The following is a 22,598-nucleotide window of genomic DNA, read 5'->3' on the forward strand; positions in this document are numbered from 1 at the left end:
TCTCAGTTTTCTAAGAAAAATAATTCTTACAGCTATTTATTTCCCTCATCAAGCACTTATGAACAAACTATTTTCTATGTATGCCATTCTTAACTAATTGCCCTGCACGAAATAGGATCCACTAGTTTTTGTGGTAGGAAAGGTTGAGCGCTTAACTGACAGTGGATCAACATATATGACCCAAATTTCATATTTCTCTGTACAATTCTGCATTATAAACACCGTGGGAAAAAGTAGAGAATTTATTACCTCTGTTCTTCCCACTTTAGCTAAATAAAGTCTGCTAGAATTGTGATAAGGATATGTTGTAGTCTCCTGTGGACCTAGAATAAATGAGTCTGGATGGAAGAATGGGGAAGGTGAGATTTACTCCTCCATGTGCACATAAACTGTTTCCTATGAAGTTACCGTGAAGTTCGTTTTATTGTTTAGTTACCTAAACAATAATGTTATTGCCTGGAGTTACCAAATGAAGAAAGTCAGAAACAACATGATTTGATCATCCAGAATAACATTTCTCTTGACAAGACAGGTCACACGAGGCTCTCAAAACAAATGGACAGACTGTTTTAACCAAGTACACAACTGACTAGAAATCAGGACTCACAGCAAAGGTAGAACAAACCTTTATCCCCTAATTTTTCCCTGGAGTTGTCATGTTGAATGCTTTCCCAAAACTGAAGAAGAGAATAAAGCTAAATTAATTTTAATCATGCACAACTCTCTTTTGTATTCTGTGTGAAAATATAAATGCAAAGGGAATAAGGCTAATTTCAAGGTTTTACTTCATGTCATTCTCCTGAGAATACATTTGCTAGCAAATGTATATATACTTTTATTTTATTCATAAAATAGTTTACCCAGTACAGCTCTAGGCTTCAATATCATTTAAAAAAAAACTTCTTACTATAAAAGTCTCAAATAAAAATTCAGGTTGGATCAATTTCACACACGTTAGCCTCCCACAGTTAAGCAATTATTTCTCTGAGATACTAGCTCATTCCTTTCACAAGGAATTTGGTTCCTATAAATTGATGAAGACAACAGAATTAGGAAGTTACAGTTTATAACAACTTAGTATTAGTTCATGGAAAAAAGTCAATCAACGAATATTTGGAAACACACCACAGGTAAAACATCATGCTAGGCTTAGAGGCAGACAGACAAAAGAAAAGCAAGGTTACTGTCTTTTAAGCTTTAGGAAAATGAATCTTTTCAAACACAGTAGTCAAATGTCTAAACAATGTAATACATCAAACAAGTGAAAACAATAAGAGCAATTTACAATTTTGGAAGGAGTTGTGATCACCATGAGATGAATTTTGGGCTTTTTGTGGAGGACACATGAGACTTAATCGTTAAGGCTGAGAGCTTTCTGGGAGATTGCGGAGTAAGAACATTACAGAAGAGAATCAGTCATTCTAGAATCTCAATCACATGGGACTGAGTGGAAAGGTCTTGTTTAGAGAGGCAGGAGCAGAGAGAAGAGCAAGGAAACTCTGCAATAGTCCACATGTAAATCCAACAAGACAGAGCAAAGATGAAAGTATTGATTGCCTATTTTCTGGCAAGGGTAGTAAGTGTTAGGCGTACAGATGAGTGAGACATGGAGGTCAAGTGGCTTGCAATTTAGAATGGGACAAAGAGAAATCATTATTATTCAAGATATGAAGTGCTGTTCTAGGTTGGTAGATTGTTCCCTGGGGTTTAAAGACAAAAATGATACTAAAATTGGACTTTGAAAGATGACAGGGAGTTTGCAAAAATGCAATACAGAGGAAGGAACTTGTGGAAGCTAATGGAAAGTAATCAGAATACATGGCAGAAAACAGGAAAAATGAGCCCCAACATTCTAGCTGGGCTCAGTTTGTATGTGCTCTTGTTGTGGGATGCTAAAAAAAAAAATCAGGACTTATCCTTCAAGTAAAGGGAAATAATTGAAGTCTTTTCTTTGCATTTTAGAAATTTAAACTGGAATAATCTGAGAGAGGAATGAGAAATAATAAGAAAGATGATTTAGGAGTTTCCTATGATAATCCCAATGAGACAGGGTAAAGGCATCTTTGCTGTTAGGTGCTGCCTTGGATAAGAATTGCAGATATGTCATGTACAACATGACCTGATTCTGTGTGAATGAAGACTAAAGTTGAATACCTGTGAGAGTCAGGACTACAGAGTGGCCAAGAATGTTGACTTCAGATGTAATTTCTCCAGAAACTTTCGGAGGCTCTGTAACACATTGGCTGGAACCTGGATAAATTATTTTATGCCTGTTTCTTCTTCCACCAAATGATTCGCAGATAAAACTGGTCTTTCTCCTGTGCCATTGCTGAAAGATTTAATTGACTTACAATATTTGTGCAATTTTCTTTGTTTACAGTAATTAGAACAGAGGAAGAACTCAGTCAGTACTAGCCAGTGGGCTCCAGAGCCCAGGCTCCTAACTACTGTGCCATAATAAATAGGTCAATGATTAAAAAGAAACATTCTTTTCTGGAAATTAAGTGGTCTTGATTATCTTTTTAAGCAATGCATTTTTGAATGAACAGAATGATGGATGGCTGAGGCACTTCAAAAGAACTGGTGGTAATTGCAAAATCATTACATGTGCCAGGCAAAGATGGAGGATAAAATTAGATTTTTCTCATGGTTTTGAACTGGGGTCATTAGAAGAATGATTTTACTCTTGATATTGATGAGTTACAGAGAAGGTTTCTCAATACTATGAAAACTACAAGGTTATTGGAGCCTTTAGCAAGATAGTGTAAAGGACAGTGATAGGCATAGATGGTATGGTCATTCAAGAGCATCCTCTATGTTGCTAGATGATAGGATAGGGACCCGCATTGATCTCAGAATGAGAGACACACTGGGTGACTGGACAAGACTCCTTTCCTCCAACCTTTTAGTAGCTCAGTAGAGCTGGCTGAGCAAGTCTACATAAGCACAATGGAGGAGTTGGCTGATACCAGCCTCTGGGCTCTGGGGGATCACCTTTTCTAAAGAGGCAACTTCATGGTTCCTGGTCCTAAGATAATGCTGCCTTGCCACTGGAATATTGACTGTGGTGTCAGCTATGCTCAACCAAAATTAAAAGTTTCAGAGCTTATGTATACTTTATTACTTCCCTGCTTGTAGTTTTCTACCTAATAAACTACATGTTGTATACATCTTTATTTCTATCTCCTGTATCTTGAACTCATCTATCTTTATCTATCTATCTCTAATCTATCTGTATCTATCATCTGTCCATCTATCTATCTATTTGTCATCCATCTATACTATGTAGCAAGAAACAAAAGGGATTTGGTGAGTGAGAAGACAGTGGGGAGGTAGAAATTTGGCCTGGATGTATGCAGGGATTGATAGAGCCATTTCCGGTTGGGAGATGCTTAAAATTCATGCTCCTAGAGGTAAGCAATATTCATGCACAACAAGAGGTTGCAGCTGAAGCTCGAGTCAGCAATGAGAAGATTAAAAATAAAATGGCAGGGAATCAGAGTGAGGGAGAGGAAGGATCTCGGGAAATCAGGGGTAGGCCACACTCTAGTGCCCAGACAGAGAACTGCAGCAGGGTAATTGGTCTAAGAATAGCAAGAGCCAGGCCTGCAGAGAAGTACCACAGTAGGGAAGCGATCTCTGAAAAGATCCCCAAAAGGCTTGATATATTACAAGAAAGACAGAAAGAGCTTGTAGAAATAGTTAAAAAAATGGGTATTAATAAGTGCTATAGCAAAAATCAGGGCAGAATTTTAATTGCAAAAATTGGATTATGGGGAGAGGAAAAATGTAATAGTTGAATAGGAGAAAGAAGACTCAGAAGTAATACAGAAATTCAGTTATCAAAGGAGGTGCTCGGGTTAGAAAAGTCTCAAGGGAAGTGTGTTGTAAAAAAATAAATCATGGGACCAACTCATGATTAAAGATGGCGTCAGATGCAAGTATTTCCTAATGCAAAGTTTGTCAGAGGCAGCTACTTTTCTAGCAATACTGTATGCCTCCCACACCCACCAAATTTTCTTGCAATAGGTGTATATTAACAGAGAAAGAGACTAGGACCTAAATGTGGATAAACCCCATATTTGCCTCCAGAGGAAACATTCTTTCGCTACTCTCATCATTTTCAGAGGTTCCTAAGTAGTTTCACCAGAATATGTAAGGACTCCACAGACATACACATACTCACAATACACCATGAAACTTGTTTAAACAAGTGATTATAACCAAGCAACAGATAACTCAATCAGCCTACATTCTTCACAAATTATTTAAAATTCATGAAACATGGTCAATGATTACAGATGCTACTATGTCACAGTCTGAATTTCCTAGTCAAGTGAATTGCTCTGGGGTAGTGAGGTTCACCAGTTAAGAGGGCAGTGGAGAGCAGGGTTATGGAGATTCCAATCCAAAGGCTTCCCTTTTTGTTCTGTTTATTGAGATCAATAACCCCTGATTGTTTCAGGCTCACACACTATGTATTTTGATATTCTTTGAAAGAAAAACTACATACTTAATAGGAAAATACCTAAATATGACTTAGATATCTTTCCTTTATATATATCTGTGTTTTTCAAGTTCACCAACAGTTCTTATCAGTTGACAAAGTTTCAGACCTTATATCTTAATGGAAAGGAGAGAAGAAAGCATTTTAAGGAAATCTTCATTTGCTTCTGTGCCTTTCTGTGTTCTTGTTTTGGAAGCCCTTTCAGTTGCGTACCTGTGTATACTAACTTTGGAGTTTCTGGGATATGCTCTTTGTTGATTTTTTTTAATTCCATAGTTTTACTAGGGATACATTACTTTTCTTTTTTATTAGTTATTTGTATAATAAACTAAAACTTCTAAAACATGGCCTGGTTCCAATTGTTTTTACCTCTGTTTTACCCATCAAAGTTTACTAAAATTTTATCCTCTGTGCGATTTTTAAAAATTATCAGACATACACACACACATATATAATCATGTTTTATTCATCTTCCCTGAAAAAGGCAAAGGACATTTTAAAGCCCCAGAAATACCATAGAAAGTAGAATTTATGTGGTATCCTGGAGTATGATTACAAATTAAAGACTCCCTTTTGCTTCCTAAAGAATAAGTCAATACCTAATATTGCAAAACTACCCTCAAGCCTTTTTTACTTTCTCTCTTTCATCTTGGAATATAATGCACCTATTGTGAAAAGTGCACCAGCATGCACTGAAGTATAATTAAAAGTAGATTTCCATTCGACTCGCATGGTGAGAGTACAGCCACTGTGGGAATAGAAATATAATAAAAGTAAGCTGGGTGAAGCTACCCAGGGGCAACATACCATTCACTCAAATGCTTTCAATCTGGTACCCTGTGGCTCTCATTGCAAGACTATTTGTGAATTTGGGATAATAAATTCAGCACAATGTGTTGTGCATATATCCAAGAATATCTACCTCTATAGATCTAGAAATGTATCCTAGGATTCTAATTACAAGGAGCATAGTGCTCTGTCAATCAACCTTTCTTCGGTTCTGTCTTCCCTTCCAGATTCTAGAGCTACATTTTATCTTCAGCATCTGAAAATGATAGTTTGGAGTTTTGTTGGAGCTTCTTAGAAGCCTTATAAGCTCATCAAAAAGAAGGAAAAGCTAAAACTCAATGTTTAGCCACTTTTGTGCAGAATTATATTTCATAGATTATTTGGATACAAAGACATTTGATCATCGATATACCATTAAGAGAGAAAAATAAACATGTTGTTTCCTGAATGCTGCCAATAGTTTAAGGGAAAATGCCTTCATATGTGTACGTGTCTATCTATGTTGAAAAATAGTTTAAAAATTACATGGAAGATGTGGCATTTGTTCAAACTTAGTTATGCCTATTTTAAAATAAGAGGCTACAGATGCAATGCTCAAATTTCTTCATTTGAATGTAAAATTTTCTGCTTATTATTTAAACACTGCTAAGGAAATGAAGTTGGGGCTTATTGTTTAAGGTCAAACTTCTTAAAAATTGACTTCATTCGCTTCTGAATAAGTAGGGAACTTACTCTATATTATTTCTTCTCATAATGGTAAGCATTGTACTTTTCAGAAATATAATTGTATTCCCAACTATTTTATAGTATACTTATTTTTAACAATAATTGATGTTAACTATGAAAATTGAGATATTAGGAAAAATGTATTAAGAAATGAATAAAATGGACTGATGACGCCCCCAATTATAGGTAACCACCATTAATATTATTCAGATTTGTTTTCTTCTCTTCTTCTAGCTAACAATATATTCATAAAATAACATCAGAGCCATATCCTGCTTACTACTTTGTTTTGTTTTGGTTTTGGAAACAGAGTCTTGCCCAAGCTGGCCTTTGTGGGTGTTTACTGCCATGCCAGCCCCTACAGCTTTGTAACACTCTTACGCACGGTACTGTATTTTCCCATGGTGTGTAATGTTATTTGATTAATATTGATATAATAGTACTCCACATAAGGACACTTGTTCATTTTGAATTACTTTTATTATTGCAAACATGCCCAGGTAAATATCTCTGTGTACTTCTTTATTTTTAAGAAGAAAAATGACCCAAATGTAATTCATTAAAGGGAACAACATTTTTAAGGATTCTAATATTTGTGACTTAAACTTGAATAAGCATTGCTAAATAGTTGAATTATTAAATATTTGAATTACTAAACATTTGAAATATGCAAAGTAATGTCTTGTTATACATTATTTAGCTTTTGAGTTTGGGACATTTGTTTAAGGAATCGTGAAGCAGTGTCAGAAGGTTGAAATCAGAGTGGTAAAACCACTTCCCAGTAGACAATTAAAGCCCAAAACGCTATCCTAAAAGAGAAGGAAAGGGCATCTCACCATACAAGTTACCACTGAACTTTGGAAACTGGTATGAATTAATTCTTTTATAAAAATTAGTGTACTGATTACTTCTTGTTTATATCACTTTGTTTTGTTGAGACAGGGTCTTGGGCTGGCCTCAAAGTCATGATCCTTCTGCCCCAGCAGCCTGAGTGCTGGGATTACAGATGTGAACCACCATGCCCAGCTAACTTTTTTAAATGTTCACAGAATCAAGAGAAGGGGTTTTCTATTGTTTAGGATACAGAGTGCCAAGCAAATACATCTGCCCAGGCTGAACTGGGAGCTTAACCATATTTATTTCCCAGGGTACTCTCTGACCGCACACCAACCAACCACACATCTACTTCCCCCAACATACCCAGCTGGAACTCAAAGATTTCCAAAGAAATTTTATTAAAGGGAAAAGGAAATCAAATAAGGCCACAAAAGATTTTCTTTGGAGATGAAAATACCAGCAAGATGATCTTTGATGAGTTCAGGTTTCTTAGGCAGTGTGGATGATGGACCACCATTCAAAACTGAAGCAAAATCCACGTAAACAAAGCAAGCAGGCTCAAATACTCCAGCTTAGCCAAAGTATTGGTACAGGAGAGGGCATATTAAGAATGACTTTTCCAAAAGGCTTTGTTTATGCATGGATGGAAATTGATATATTTTTCCGAAATGTGAGAGAAGTCATTAATAGAAATCACTTCTTTCCATTATGTCTTTGCTGAATTGCACGCTTAGTACCTTATTAAAATGGGCACACCACAACATTGTATTGTTCTAAATAGTTGTTACATTTAGTGCATAAAATTGAATCATTTTGTAATAAAAACCTTCTCTAGAGGGTTGGTAGTTCTTTTTTGTTGTACACCAGTTAGTAACACATATTAATGCCTATTCCATTATAACCTTAAAATATTACTAGAAGACCCATTTAGTTTTCCAAATGGAATAACAGAGAAAATAACCTCAGTCAACTAGAAATTTAAAAAATTCCAACTCTTCAAATAAGAAGAAAAAATGTTTATGTCAGTGCTTGCCAAACTGTTTTTAGGGCCTGAAATCATTGCAGGGAGTCATGTCAATGTTTCTAATGAGTTAATAAAAGAAAATATCAAAATTAGCACAGTGCATTTAAAATACCAAGTTAAATTTTATTTTATGAAACATTGTGTCAGTAGGCATTGGGTGGGACATACGACTTCTCCTTACCATGTTTTGATCAAAAACTGTTCAGAAAGCTTAACTCTAGGTCTCCTTTTCCCAAGGGAATGGCTGCTGATCTTAGACCCTTCCTAGTTCCTGGTATTTTTTTAAATCCCTTTACCACTTATTCCTAAAAGTAGTGCATAAATAAGTATTCTCACATCATTAAGTTCTGCTCTAAAAAAAGAAATATGGTATAACTTTTAAATTGATTTTGCAGCTTAGAAAATATTTTCAGAGAAAGAAGACTCACTCTGCAAACTCAAGTTTACTTAGTGTTTGACTAAATTTAGTAAGTTGAGTCTCCTGTCAATGACTAATGAGGTGATTGAAAAGAAATCTCAACTTTAAGGGAAAGGTGCCAAGAAAGCATGTGAGAGACGCATTGAATATTCTCTTTTTATAAGATTTTCTCACATTAATCACTGAGGACAATGTCACCCAAGACAGAACCAAAGGTTTTATATCAATTGTGTTACCTTCATCTTGCAACAAAGATCATGTTAACTGAAAGTCAAGACCAAGTTACAAGTGTATCCAAAGAATACCTGATAGTCTCTATGGACCTTTCAGTGCTGTACTTTGTGTGTATTCAACAAAATGTTACCAGTAGATATTTTCCTCTTTTATATTTTTGGCATTTTCAATATTCTCGAGACCAAGGTGTTTCCAAAGACAAGTAAAACATATTAGTGCTCTTCAATGTTCATGTTGGTAAGAGCAAATACACACAATATACATATATTTCCTTTTGTTAAAGCAAACAGTGTCTTGGGCAAAGTATTTTCTCAGTGTTGTTACTTGAATTGGTATTTATTTAATTGATTTTCCTGAAAGCAGATGAAATTGTCTTCTATGAACTCCATATGCATATTAGGAATGAATGGATGAATATAAAATGCTGCATTTTTAAATAGATGTGTTCCTATCTGTTTATACTAATCTTTCTCCAATGTGAGCATTGTTAACTAATGAGTTAACATTTCTACTATGTGTACAAGAGAAACATATTTGAAACAATGAGACCATCTAAGAGTAGACTTTAGAAATGTTTAGATTTCCTATCAGTTTCCTTTAGTTTACACAGATCTACTAAATTGACAAATATTCTAAAGTCTATTTTCATCATCCTTAGGCAAATCTTAAAGGTGAATTAGTTTTCACATATTTGATTCATTTGTTTATTATTTCTTTTGTTTATTTAAAACACAGTTTAAATTAGATAAGGATATCTTGGAGTCCTAAATTAAATCAAATTAATAAATGCTTATTAATCTCTATGTTCAAAATCATATCATTTCAAAAATAGTGGTTCTAGTCACATGGAAACCTGCCAGCAAGTTGGGTTTGCTCAGAAAATGGCAGGAGGGAGGCTTTTGTATTAATGTTTTATATGTTTAGTTATTAGGAAAAAACCTTTAATCCTAACAGTAGGGAGCTTTTCAACTGTGTAAATCTTTTATGTCTATTTGTTTTATCTTATTTTGATCTTTACAGATATTTTCTACTTTGTAAATCTCCCCAGGTGAGCTTATACAGGAAAGAAATGACAAAATATGGTTTCTCAATCATTCTGACTGAACATTCAGGGAAAAAGCAAAACAAAAACAGAGAAAGTGAGTATCAAGGTATTTCACAGTAGCTTTAGATTTCAATAATCCAGATACACTTCTGGCAGAACAGTTCTTATATCTTCCTTGAATCCTTTTCAGTTACAGTCCACATACAGAAACACAAAGTCCATTTTATAAGAAAATGAACATCCTTCAGCAGGACATGCACTGTGATTGATTCAAAGGACAACAGCATCGAACTTGACAAACATTCTTAAGGTACCTCTTCTAATGCTGTTATAAAAGCTAGAGAAAGAAAAAAAATCAGGGTTTCTGCTCTTAAGGAGCTTCAAGCCTAGGCAGGAAATGAGGTGGACAGAATAATACAATGAGTTAGAAATAGTGTCCAGTGTGTGCCTAGCAGACCAGGAGGAAATGTGGCATATTTAGAAATCAGAACCTGCAGTAATATACCTTTGCTCTCTGCCATGGCCTCCTCTCTCGGTACATGGTATATCTATCTGTAATATAAACTCAGTAAATGTTGGTTTTCTTTCTGTATCCTATTCACTGTTCTTCACCAACTAAATGAGACTGTTGCAAAGAATACCTGGGAAAATTGAATGAAAATTTTTGCTATTTATCAATCCCACCTTGTTCCAAATTTTTCTTCATGCATAGCACCTTAGTTTGCACTATCAATCATCCTTAAATCACATTAATCAAACAATATTCCAACACTAAGTCTCAACCAGCAATGTTACCTTAGCCTTAGTTTACCCTATCACTACAGTGCCAAGTTTAAAAAGTACCCTATTTATTCAAGTCAAGGGACCCTCAGTTGCTATATGCATTTTTTCATTTCACCTTGCATTACCCTCTTCTTACTTTTTGCTGACAATTCACATAATTTTAGCAGGATCACTTTGCAGTTATGATTCAGGCAGTTCAATATTCCTATAAACTTATAATCCAATGAATATCATTTTGTTAGTAACAGTAAAAGGTATTCTAGTGTCCATAAATCAAAGCACCAGCTAGTGCTATGTTATTACAAGCATTCTTTATACTTAGAAGACCAGAAATTTGTCTATTAATATAAAATAACATGTTTAATGGATTTGACGATTTTGTTGCTTTTAGTCAAATCTCAACAACCTTTCTTCCTTGACCCCATCTCACCCTTTCAGTAATTTTCTGTTTTCCTTATTCAATTAGTACACTGTCCAACCAAGCGAGTGTCTCAGAAATCTGAATTAAAGTACAATCATAGGCCTGGAACACCAATAAAACAAAGCAGAACAAAACACAGGGAAACTTTATCTTTGGGAATGAAAATAATAGCTTCAAAAGCAATTGTCTGATAGATTTCACTGACCTGAGGAAATGTCAATTTGGCTCATCTTGGTCTGCGTGATGTTGATGTGCGCACCCACTTTGCTCTCTGTGAGGTCAATCTCCACGCTGCCCAAGTTATCTGCAAAGTGACTGAAGAGCAGAAGGCCATTGGGGTTCCAAGTCCTGAACTGGAAACTGACTGACAACAGGTCCTGGTTAAGACGTCCCGGCACCTCCAGGTAACTTGTAGCATTAAAGAATACAGGCACTGTGTAGGGCTCCAAACAAGAGAAACTCAAATTTCCCTACAAAAAAGAGAGGCATCCTTTGAGGAAAAAAGGAATAAAATAAACATTCATGCAAGACTGTTGGCAGAGTGACAGTTCTACGAATATTGAGAGACTGAGCCTGTGCCCAGCTTAACATGCAGCATCACAGCACATGAATGGATGCATCCTAGCCAATCTCCTGGGAGTGTTAGGCCCATCATCTCACAGCAGCTGGTCAGCTGACTGAGGATGTGACAAGCAACCCTATCACAGTGTTGGCCTCCTGTCAGTCTGATGTGATGGGCCAAACATAGGATGCAGTGTGTATGCCTGTGCCTTGGCCTTCAGTGGGGACCACGGGGCCTTCTGAAGACAGCAGTGCTGCTGCTGGTCAAACACAGGCCAATGCGAGCTGTGCCCTGCCCTCCGCTGCAGCCTAAGCTCGTCTCATTAACACATGACTAACTCAGGTCTCCGGGAATGAGGGCTATTTGCCTACTGTACGTTAAACTGGTATTTTAGGAAAAATATCCTTGGGTTTTATCTGCTTAGCTAATACAGGTGAATTAATATTGATAACTGGACATTATTGTCACTGTGATTATTTCAGATTATTTTATTATCCAACTCAAAACCCTATTTAAATCCTCATGAAGTGAGTTTATATCAAAATACATTGAATCTTATAGAACAAGTAAAATAAATGCATTTTGGTATAAACATGTAAGTTTGATTTACAATTTATATACACTGAATAATATTTTCTAGCATCTAAGTAACTTCCCTTTAAAGATTTGAAAATCTGCATTGGTTTCCCACATTTTGATCCTGTCATATTTTAAGGAATGTAATTTTATAACGTCTTCATCAGTTCTCTCTTTCTCACGTTTATATATATATATATATGCATATATGTATATATGTTTGTAAATATTATGTTCATGATGCATATATACAATATTTTGTGTATATATTACAATACTGTGATATATCCCTGATTCAGTTCAGCATATTAGCCATTGAATTTAATGCAGGTTGTCTTTCTCAGTTAATATTCAAATTAAATTTGCTCCGCACTTTTGCAGATCGTTTCTTAATAGATGTTTTTACTAAGGCAAAGAACTGCCTATGCCTAATAACTAAGATGTCATCATTGATTGCATGCCTGTGTTGTGGGCATCATCTCTCAGCAAAAGTAGACTCTTCCTGGGTAATGGTACTGACTCTGAAGCTGAGGACTTGGAGGTGTGGCAAGAGGGGATCAGCTGAGTGCTTGACTGAATTTCACTGAAATATCAATACCTCACATGTGGAAAGCAAATTTCTTATAGAAACATTTGACTCTATAGGGCTGCTTGCAAAATGTTCTATTTTTTTCCACTCTACCTAAAATTTTCAGTAGCTGTGTATATTTTGTTGCAAAAGTTTATTCTATTATTCTATGTCTGCCCATACAATTATTGAAGACAGACTATATTTATAGATCATTATGCTTTATAAAATATTTTGGCTGCCCCTCTTTGAAAAAGGATTTATAAACATAACACACTTTGAGGTTAAAGTTAATTTGGGAATGAGTTCCCAGAGTACAATGCTCTGCAGTTTGTGTACAGAATGGTGACATCTCAGAACCAAAAATGAGGATTGGGCAGAAATCAGACTTTCTTTCTTCTTAAAGGGTACAAATAATGGCAACATTATTCAGATGATTTTGATTCTGTATCTTTGCATTTCAGAAATAACATAGTGTGGGAGAACACTATATATTTGGAAGTCACATATTGTGAGTCCAGAATTTATACCCATCATTCACAGTTACCTTGGAAAGTTATTATTCCAGGTTAAATCTTAATGCTCACATCTACAAAATGTTTCTATTTTTTCTTGCAGTATTGCTCTCAGATTACCACAATTACGTGTAATACCTGTAATAATAATAATAATACAGGTAATAATGTAGTACCTGTTGCCTACAAATGAAGATATTGCTATTTTTCACTATGGTTAATATACTTTATGAGAAAATTTCATCATGGTTCAATTTTTACTGATTAGTATAAACTCCTTATTATTCTTAAGGAAAATGTTAGTGGTGTAGTCTATTTTATAGGTTTTTATTTCCAACATGAACTGTGTTTACTCATTTAAGGAAATTCACTTTTCACTTTTCCAATCTTTTTTTTTTTTTGTGGTCATTTTTAACCATAGGCTCAAATTTGAGGCAAAAAGACTCTCCAAGTTCTTTCAAAACACAGTGCGAGCACTTGTGATATTAACTATTTCAGTGACTTTTGAATGTGTGGCTCTCTCGAACCCTGGGCACTTCTGAGATGACACAGCATGACTGGGTTGAAACAGCTTCTGGTCATGCAGAACCATAGGGAGCCTCTATTTGAATGTTTAAGTTAATACCTCTGAGGAATACTCAGCAGTGACATGGGAAGGTATAAATGCCAGGGCATCCTCTCATTCTTGCTCTTCTCCCTGAAGTCTAATGGGAACTGGATCCAGCTTACTCAAGAGCCAAAAGAAAACCACCTTGAGCTTTTATGGCACATTTTTGCCACCCAATGACAAACTTTATTTGCTTGAATAATATTGAGTATGGTTCAAGCTGAAACAAAAGGGTATTTATTTACACTCTTTAACAAATCATATTTAGAAGCAGAAAAGTGAGTATCATAAAGTTCCTAGTTTAAGAATCTTTAAAATATTAAAGCCATAAAGAAGAAAAATGAGCATACTTAATTAGACATTTGAAAATATGATACTGCCATATGAGTCTGCCAGGATGAAATGTGTGCTAAAGTTTAAAGGTAGCCCAGAAACCCAGACTCTAAGACTCTGTGCCCTGATTGAAGGAAACCTATCATATATTTCAAGCTAGTTTAACTCAAAGGGAATTATCTATTCTAAGAGTATATCAGGTATCCATACAATGTTGGGTAAGTAACATTTATTTTGCATTATTAAACTCAATACAAACAGAATAAAAAATGCTATGATTTGATGCTTGTTGTTTAATACCCCACAAAGTCAAAAAAGTTCTTTTGAGTTTTTAATAGAGCAATATTTGGCAGAATTCAAGTTATTACCACATTTGATGGTTCTAATTTCTTCCTTCTGGCAAGGTCAGTGATGTTGATGCCATTGTAGTTAACGCTTTCCATGCAACCTTTGAAATTCTTCCTACTACTGGAGCTTGGCTTGCCAGAGAAAGGTATGCCTCCAAAGGTTATCTTTGAGAAAAACAATTAAGTATGAACATTAACACTGTAGTAAAATAAACTAAAAAAATTATGAACAGAGTCAAGGTCAGGTATATTTACTTCAATCAAAATATATAGACATTATAATGTTTTTCCTACAAAAATCTTTGCATATTACATTATGTTTTTATTGAAGTATATATGGAATCATTGATTCTGGTAATTAGGTTATAACTTGAACAATAAAATAGCAACCATCCCTCATGTTTTTGCTACCCCAAAGGCATTTTATGAATTTTCCTGAGAATGTTTTAAAAGATTTTATCCAGCAAATTTCCTCTATCAAGTAATTTTACAAATACATTTTTCATGTTTATTATTCAAAGATGTATTATCAATAAAGCTGCTAGAAGTCTCAGGATAACCAGGACTAATGAATTGATAAAACTGCAGGCCAAAGCAAGAAATAACATGTTTATTTTTTGTAAACTTTCTGTAGTCAAAAATTTACTAGACTTGTTTTGAGTACAAAAATAGCTAATAAATACCATTAACATACTGGTTAGGCACTTCTTAAGACTTGGGGGCTGTAAGTTGAGCAGTATAAACTTGAAGATTTTGTAAGTTCTTTCTTCCTTTCTTTCTTTCCTTCCTTCCTTCCTTCCTTGCTTCCTTCCTTCCTTCTTTCTTCCTTCTTTCCTTTTCCCCTCCCTCTTTCCCTTCCCTTCTCCCTCTCTTTCTCCCTCCCTCTTTCCCTCCACTCCTTCCTTCCTTCCTTCATCCTTCCTTCCTTTCTTCCTTCTTTCCTTCCTTCTTTTTTGGCAGGACCAATCTTCATGCTTGCAAAGCAGTCACCCTAATGCTTGAACCATACCACCAGTCCATCTTTAAGTCTGATTAGTTTGGAAATAGGGTCTTGTGGACTATTTGCCGGGGCTGACCTTGAGCCATTATCTTCCTGATCTAGCCTCCCAAGTAGCTAGGATTTCAGAGGTGAGCCACCGGCACTCAAGCAGGTCTTTTGAATCTTAAGGAATGTGGCCATTATTTTAATGTGTTCCTTTGTATACTACTGATTATAGGAGATGTATATTTTTCCATATATCTTTCATCAATTTATATAATTATAGTATTAAATACATATATCATTGATTACACTCAGTATCTGTGTTACTAGGGATGACCTTTACTAATAGTGTATTAGTAAATAAATCTAAGACACATAACTCAGATGTCATTTTTCCTTTATTTCAATGTTATCATTATCAATTGTCTGGTCATATTTTTAGAAATAAAAGCCATATTTGAGACATATTTAAAAAGTCAGAACTTCATAATTGAAACAAGACTAGAGGCTTTGTGGTACGAGGTTCCTGAGTAAATGATGTACCATTATTTGGTGTCATGGCATTTGAATGTTTAATTAGTTTTGGGGACAAAAGACAAATTAACGATGGCATATAATATAGCATTTTTAAAAAAGCCTCACTTAAAATAAAATTAGTTACTATTAATCTTGGTTAGTTGAATATATATCATTGGCCACTGAGTTCATTTATGGGGAGAAAAGAAGAAAGTTGAGAAAAAATAAAAAAACACATAATAAAAAAGTATTACAAAACTACAAAGGGAAAAATAGAGTATTCTAAAATGATAGAATTATTGGGAAAATATTTTCAAGTTACACTGAAATGACTTTATTAGGTGTCATATATTGTATCTGATACCAATGGTAATAATTATTGAAACTAAAATTGACTGTTGTATTTCCTGTTCGCACTTTCTTTTATCAACTTTTTCAACAATGGGTACTAATAAAATCTATGCCTGATGACATACAGCATCATATTTTTAGTACTGTTACTCAGTACTAAGTTTAAGGCAGTGCTCCACCTCTCTGTGCGCATGGTTTCTCTAACTTTGAACTTTGATTTTTCTTTGGAAAGAGGATACAAATACGCCTCATAGTTGTTCTGCTTTCAATAAACTGTAGGCCTATGTGACCACTGAAGGTGCATCACAGGCCCAAGTTAGCAGATTCTAACAAGTCAGTGGGTTCTAACCTCAATTCCTTTTATAAATAATCATATAATCACAGGTAGTCACATGCTATTTTTAGGTATGTATTGTGATTTGTAAAAGGAAGTAGGTGTACCAGAAAATATTTTTGGATATTCTAATTATTCTGACAGTAAAAAATTGCTGCTGTTGTCCAATTAAAGTCAAGTTTGTGCAGCTCTCGTGAGAATCTTACGAACAATATTTCATTCACAATTTTACTGGCTACAAAGTTCTTGAAAATTATGACAGTGACTCCAAGGTACCTTTGAATATGCTTTCTCCCACTTTCTTTTGGGATATGCAGTACCTACATGAATGTGTGTGTATAAGTGTGTGTGTGTGTGTGTATATGTGTATACACATATAATATATATCAGTTAGGATACATGCACATACATGTAAATTTCTTTCTATTATGTCCTGTTGCTTCCTCACATAACCCTAGGAGAGATATAATATTATTTTCATATTTTATTTGGGGAATATGAATTACCCATTGTCATATAGCCAATAAGAGTCAAAAAGAGATTCAAACCCAGGCTTCCAATACTACTAGAACCTATGTGACTGATTTTCTTTATAATCCTTGTCAGTTTATGGTTTTATGATGGACAAGGGAGAGTCATTCCCCTTTCCACAGCAGAGCTGTATTGCAAAAAACAATAGTTTAAAATACTCAAAGTAGTATCTCCTAGCGTTTCACTGAAGTACAGACAGGGCGCAGGCCACATACCAATTTATTGTCCTTCCCTTTGGTTTAATAGGTTCAGAGGAGAAAAAAGAAGCAAAGGAAATCTGTATATCACACACCCACTCCAGGCTACCATGTAGCTAGCAGCGTGACAGCAAATTGTGACTGACCCCCTTGGTGGTATAATATGACCATAGAGAGGATTTACACATTGATAGATGTCAGCGGTGTAAAGATATACACCCTGCTTCTTTCTAAGTGTACATCTCTGGGAATGGTGATGGGTCCACTTGATCTACCTGTGTTAGTGCTATACTGAATCCTGCTCATACTAGCTTATGAGAAATGACTTTAAACAGAGCCATCACTGAAACTCAAATTATATAAGGTTCAAGTTAAATGACATTAAAGAGAAAATTAATATCTACTCTGAATTCATCTCTACATCTACTGTCTGGTATGAAGTTTTCACACTTACTGTGTGCCTTTCATGTATGTACTAGATAATGGTGTGTTAATGGGTCCCTGTTTCCAACTCCTTGCTCAATGTTGTCAAGTTGGTAGCATGAAATAAACATGGTGGGTATTTACATCATGATAATCAAGGAATGTTAAAAATCAGTGCATTGCTCTCCTTTTACCATGGAAGGGGCACATCCCTGTGCCCTTGGACCATTCTGGAAGAACAGAACCAGTGTGATTTCAGGGAAGCAGAACACAGCATCTTTAGTCTTTGTGCAACAAAGAGGACCTGGTTTCTTTTTGTAGGCTATACTTAAAATACTTCAGTATGTCGGTTTTAATTTGTATTATCTGGGGGTTGAGGCTAAGTTTCATTCAGCATATGAGGTTTGAGTCTGGTTGCTACATGAATGCAAAAGAGACATGAGGAACACACTGAGAGACTGACTCTAACATAGTCTTGCTTTCTTTAAACAAATAAACAAAGGTAGATACTTTACATTAAGATAAATGTACAGGAATACAAAGATGGGCTCAACCACTTTCCTTATAGCTCGGGCCAATGGCCACCATATCTAGGAGAGTGGCCAGCCAGTAGCATTACAAAGAGAAATAACAAGTCTATCCTTATTCTTTCTCAGTAAATTTAAATTTCTCCCTAGTGTCTTTCTCTATCAAATATGTCTCAGGCATTTTTTCTACAACTGAGGTTGCCAAACATGGTATTGTGAAAGGCGAGTTTCAAAGTGCCCATAAAAATGGTGACCATGTATAGAAAGTGCTGTGAGCATGAATATTCATAGACCTCATCACAAACTCAACGGGGTTTACGACCTCACATTTTTAATTCTGTTTTTTGAAAATTGGAATTGTGTTTGCCCATTGCTAATGTGCCAGGATTGCTCACCTCTTCTACAGCACTTCAAAGTTTCTTAATGCAGGATGAATAATTCATCTTCGAGTTCTCTCATGCAGTGGGACTTAAGTTATAAGAGCCAAGGCTTGCACTACTTATAGAAATTTCTTAGATTTTCACATTCTTTCAAAATCATTTCATATTGGATATATTTAGTTGGTAATTATTTATGAGTAACCTTAAATTTATTTAATGTTAATAAAGTCTCCATCACGGTTTATAGAGCATATATAACTTTCTATCTAGGAATATATGTAATACATCAATATTGTACAAAAACTTAGAAACTATTTGAACATATAAGGAAGATAACAAAGGATCCATGAATTCTAATTTTTTCACTAATATTACAGTATGGCAAGCATATTCTGCATTCTTAAATATTTTGTAGAGATATAAGGAGCACACATAAATGAGCACATATATATCTACATTCTCAGTCTGATGGCCCAGGAACACAAAGGTGGCACACCAAACTCCTAGGGGTGCCACAATATATTTAAAAATTTTAAAGGAATCACAACACTTAACATCCCTTGGATACTGTATAAAATGTATACTTGAGGGTCTTATTAGTCCAATGTTAGATTGTGCTGCATTCCTCATCATGATTTCTAGTCTTTATGAGGTTGGGCTTATAGTTGTCTCTTTGATTAAAAACAGAGTATAATATATAGTAAAAAATGAAAAAGTAAATGACAATGGCAATGTTAAATTTGACTCCAAAATCTGAGAAGGTGTCCAGGGAAAGTACACTCATTCCATTGCTAAATAATTATACTGTTATTTGAGAATGAAATAAAAATATATTTTCACTTTCTTCAAGTGGTTACCAAATTATTAGGACATAATATTTATTTGGACCTGTTAGCCTAGTACTGCTATAGAAAAATCAAAACACTCAGGGCTCCATGAACTAAGAAAGTATGGAAACTTTGGCTGAATAATATTTCATTCTTATTTTAGTGCTTTGGTGCATTTGTACACCTAGTGTTATCTTCTTTTTTCATTGATAAAATGAAATATGAATATCTTCATATATATGAAGATATATGAATATCTATAATGAATATCTTCTTAAAGAATTTTATCTCCATATACTATAAATAGTTTTGATAGACAGCTTAAGGTTAACTTGTCCTCCAAATAATTTATTGAAAAAAATCTAATATATCTCCTAGAATGTTATGAGTATATACATATCCCACACCAAGGTAATCACTGGTTATTTTTAATCTATGGTTGTTTTAAACACAAAACATATCTTTATTTATGGACAATCTCCAAAATAGTCTGTATTTTACTCCATTTATTTTGTGACAATTATAGCTAATAAAATGGAACTTATCTAAAGATATGTCTATATTCTGGATTCATAAAAGAAAACATAAACCAGAAATGAGGATTTCTTATTTAATACTTTGTAATAAATATAAGACATCCTTCTGTATAAAGGAATAGGTAATATAATTAGCTACCAATTGTTAATATTTAGATGGCGAGACTCCATATGGAAAGAATTTGGCCTCAAAGTGGGGGTATTAGACGGTGCTGTGGATCTTTGAGAGGTAGAGCTTGGTGGGAAGCACTGAGGTCATTGGGGGTGTCTTCAAAAGGGACTGAAGGACTCTGGTCTCTCTCTATTAGTCTCAGTTTCAGTTCAGGGTTGACCATTTGTTCCCACATTCTCTCGTGCCATGAAGTTCTACCATATATACCCTCAGCGAAGGCCAAATCAATCAGATCACTTGATCTTAGACTTTGAACTTCTGACACTATGAACTGAATAACCTTTTTTTCTTTATATAGTTAGTTGCCTTGGGTATTCATTGCAATAATACAAAGCTGATCAATACATCACTAGAAATATTACAACTTAAATTTATTCTGATCTTATTAAATGGCCCTGATAGCATAGTCCCTCTCTTCAAATTATTAGTTTGTTACTATAATTTTAAAAATACTCAAGTATCCATGATTAAGAAATTTGAAATTAAGAAATGTATAATATCTGTACCTATACATGTATTCGTATATATGCATAACTTAGGTTTAAAGACATAAGTTACCCCCTCTGGAGAAGAAAATGAAAATGGTATAGGCAGGTTTGTGATCAACAACAGCACACAATGACACCTGAGACTCAGGCCACCACGCTGTCATGCGTACCTCATAGTCCAAGTCTAGGTAGTCAAACTCTCCGTTGGTGCGGAAGTGCTGCATGGCCCTGTCCAGGGTGAGGTTAATTGTCCGTCCCTGCCGCTCGATGACCACAGAGTGCCAGTGGTGGTCATCCAGCAGACTTCCTGTCGTTACAGAAGTGTGGCCATAGATTGGGCCAAGCTGGTTGCTTCCTGAGTCATGGGAGGGAAGAAGAAAGAGACTGATGACTCCCAGCCCACTCCTCAGTGGTCAGTCTTTCCTTACAACATTGAGAAGCTAAAGTCCTGCCAAAGCTCTACCCACTGAAGTTAGTCTAAGAGAACCAGTTGTTAACTTTACTTAAAAACTTTTTTCCCCTATGGTACTGGAGCTTGAACTCAGTGCCTACACCTTGAGCCACTCCACCAGCCCTCTTTTTGTGATTCTTTTTTAAGATAGTGTCTCACGAACTATTTGCCCAGGCTGGCTTCAAACCATGACCCACCTGATCTCCTCCTCCTGCTGAGTAGCTAGGATTTACAGGCATGAACCACCAGCTCCCAGCTTAAAAACACTATTAGGTTTCAAGTACATAAAAGTTGTTTAGCATGGGAAAAGTTCTGCTCCCTTAGCTGGGCATGGTGGTGCACACCTGTAATTCCAACACTTGAGAAGCTAAGGCGGAGGATTGCAAGTTCAAGGTCTATTTAAGAAAAACAAAAGAAAGCAAGCACAAGTTACTCTCATAAAAATGAGCAGTTTTTGACTGTGCTGTAAATTCTGTTAAATGTTGATATGTTTCCTATGAAGTCAGTGTCACACAGGCCTGAAGCCAGATGACCTGGTCTGTTCCCACCATTAGCCTGCAATCCAAGCAGGGGCAAGTTGATGACTGCTCTGGTTCTGTTTCCTCACTCATAACATGGAGAGTAATTATTGTTTCTTCACTTGTGATGAAATCAAATGCTGATGTGTGATGATGATTCTGAGTACGTGTGTGTTTGTGTATGCGTGTGTATGTGCCTGTGTGTGTGTGTGTTTCTCCATGAGACAGGAAGGAGAGGGACAAGAAAAAGAAGAGAAGAACCAGGTACTGTGGCTCATGTCTGTAATCCTAGATACTTTGGAGGCTGAGAGTGGGAGGATTGTGGTTTCAGTCCAGCAAATAGATGGTGAGACCCCATCTTTAAAGTAGCCTCGGTAAAGTGGACTGGAAGTGTGGCATGAATTACAGACTTCAAACCTCAGTCCCATAAAAAATGAAAAATAAAACAAGAGGAGAGAAGAATAAATCTAAGATACATGGCTGCATTGAGTTTCATGGCTTTAAATGCTCATACTAGGAGCTGGAGGATTTGCCTGACACTGAGGTAATGCCCTGAAGAGTGACAGAGGGTATTTGAGTGAATCTATGTCTGTGCCTGTCATACATTCAAGTCAGTCAATAAAACCCTATAAGTAAACTGTTTTCATGAAAAAGTAATGATCTTCTCTTTGTGAGGTCATATAACCAGTTACTTGTTTTGGAAAGGTAATGTCACACCTGTATAAACTACAGTTGATTTTGAAAGGTTATTCTGCATGCTTCATTTGTGAAAAAAATAGATGAAGAAAGGTTAGAAAAACTAAATATCTTTGACGTAATCCAATTCCTGTGCGTGTACACACATACCCAGGCAGACATACATTTTGCAGAAATACTTATAATTTGATTCCAGTTTCTGTCCTTTAACCCTTCCCTCTTTCCTTCACTGGGTCTTAATTCAACCATAATTTCAAGCTATTTTCCAGGTAGCACAATGTATTTATGTTTATTATTATAAGTAGTGACTATGATGAAGACCCAAGTCGAACAAAATACAAAATTATTTGCACCACTGAAAATAGTTTGACCTGTTT

At 35.5% G+C, this 22,598-nt stretch overlaps 1 protein-coding gene across 1 annotated transcript in view; it reads right to left on the reverse strand.

The window, feature by feature from the left end:
* The window catches only part of Cntnap2 (contactin associated protein 2), a 1,948,854-nt gene that overhangs the window by 1,073,973 nt on the left and 852,283 nt on the right, over positions 1 to 22,598 (reverse strand). Inside the window, exons 6-8 of the mRNA XM_074061335.1 lie at positions 20,727 to 20,911; positions 14,314 to 14,457; positions 10,990 to 11,254 (exon numbers count right to left, since the gene is read on the reverse strand). Of these exons, the coding sequence (XP_073917436.1) occupies positions 10,990 to 11,254; positions 14,314 to 14,457; positions 20,727 to 20,911 (594 nt within the window). The remainder of the gene's footprint in view (positions 1 to 10,989; positions 11,255 to 14,313; positions 14,458 to 20,726; positions 20,912 to 22,598) is intronic.

The sequence above is a fragment of the Castor canadensis genome, chromosome 2 (genome assembly GCF_047511655.1).
Source record: "Castor canadensis chromosome 2, mCasCan1.hap1v2, whole genome shotgun sequence".
Taxonomy (NCBI): Eukaryota; Metazoa; Chordata; class Mammalia; order Rodentia; family Castoridae; genus Castor; species Castor canadensis.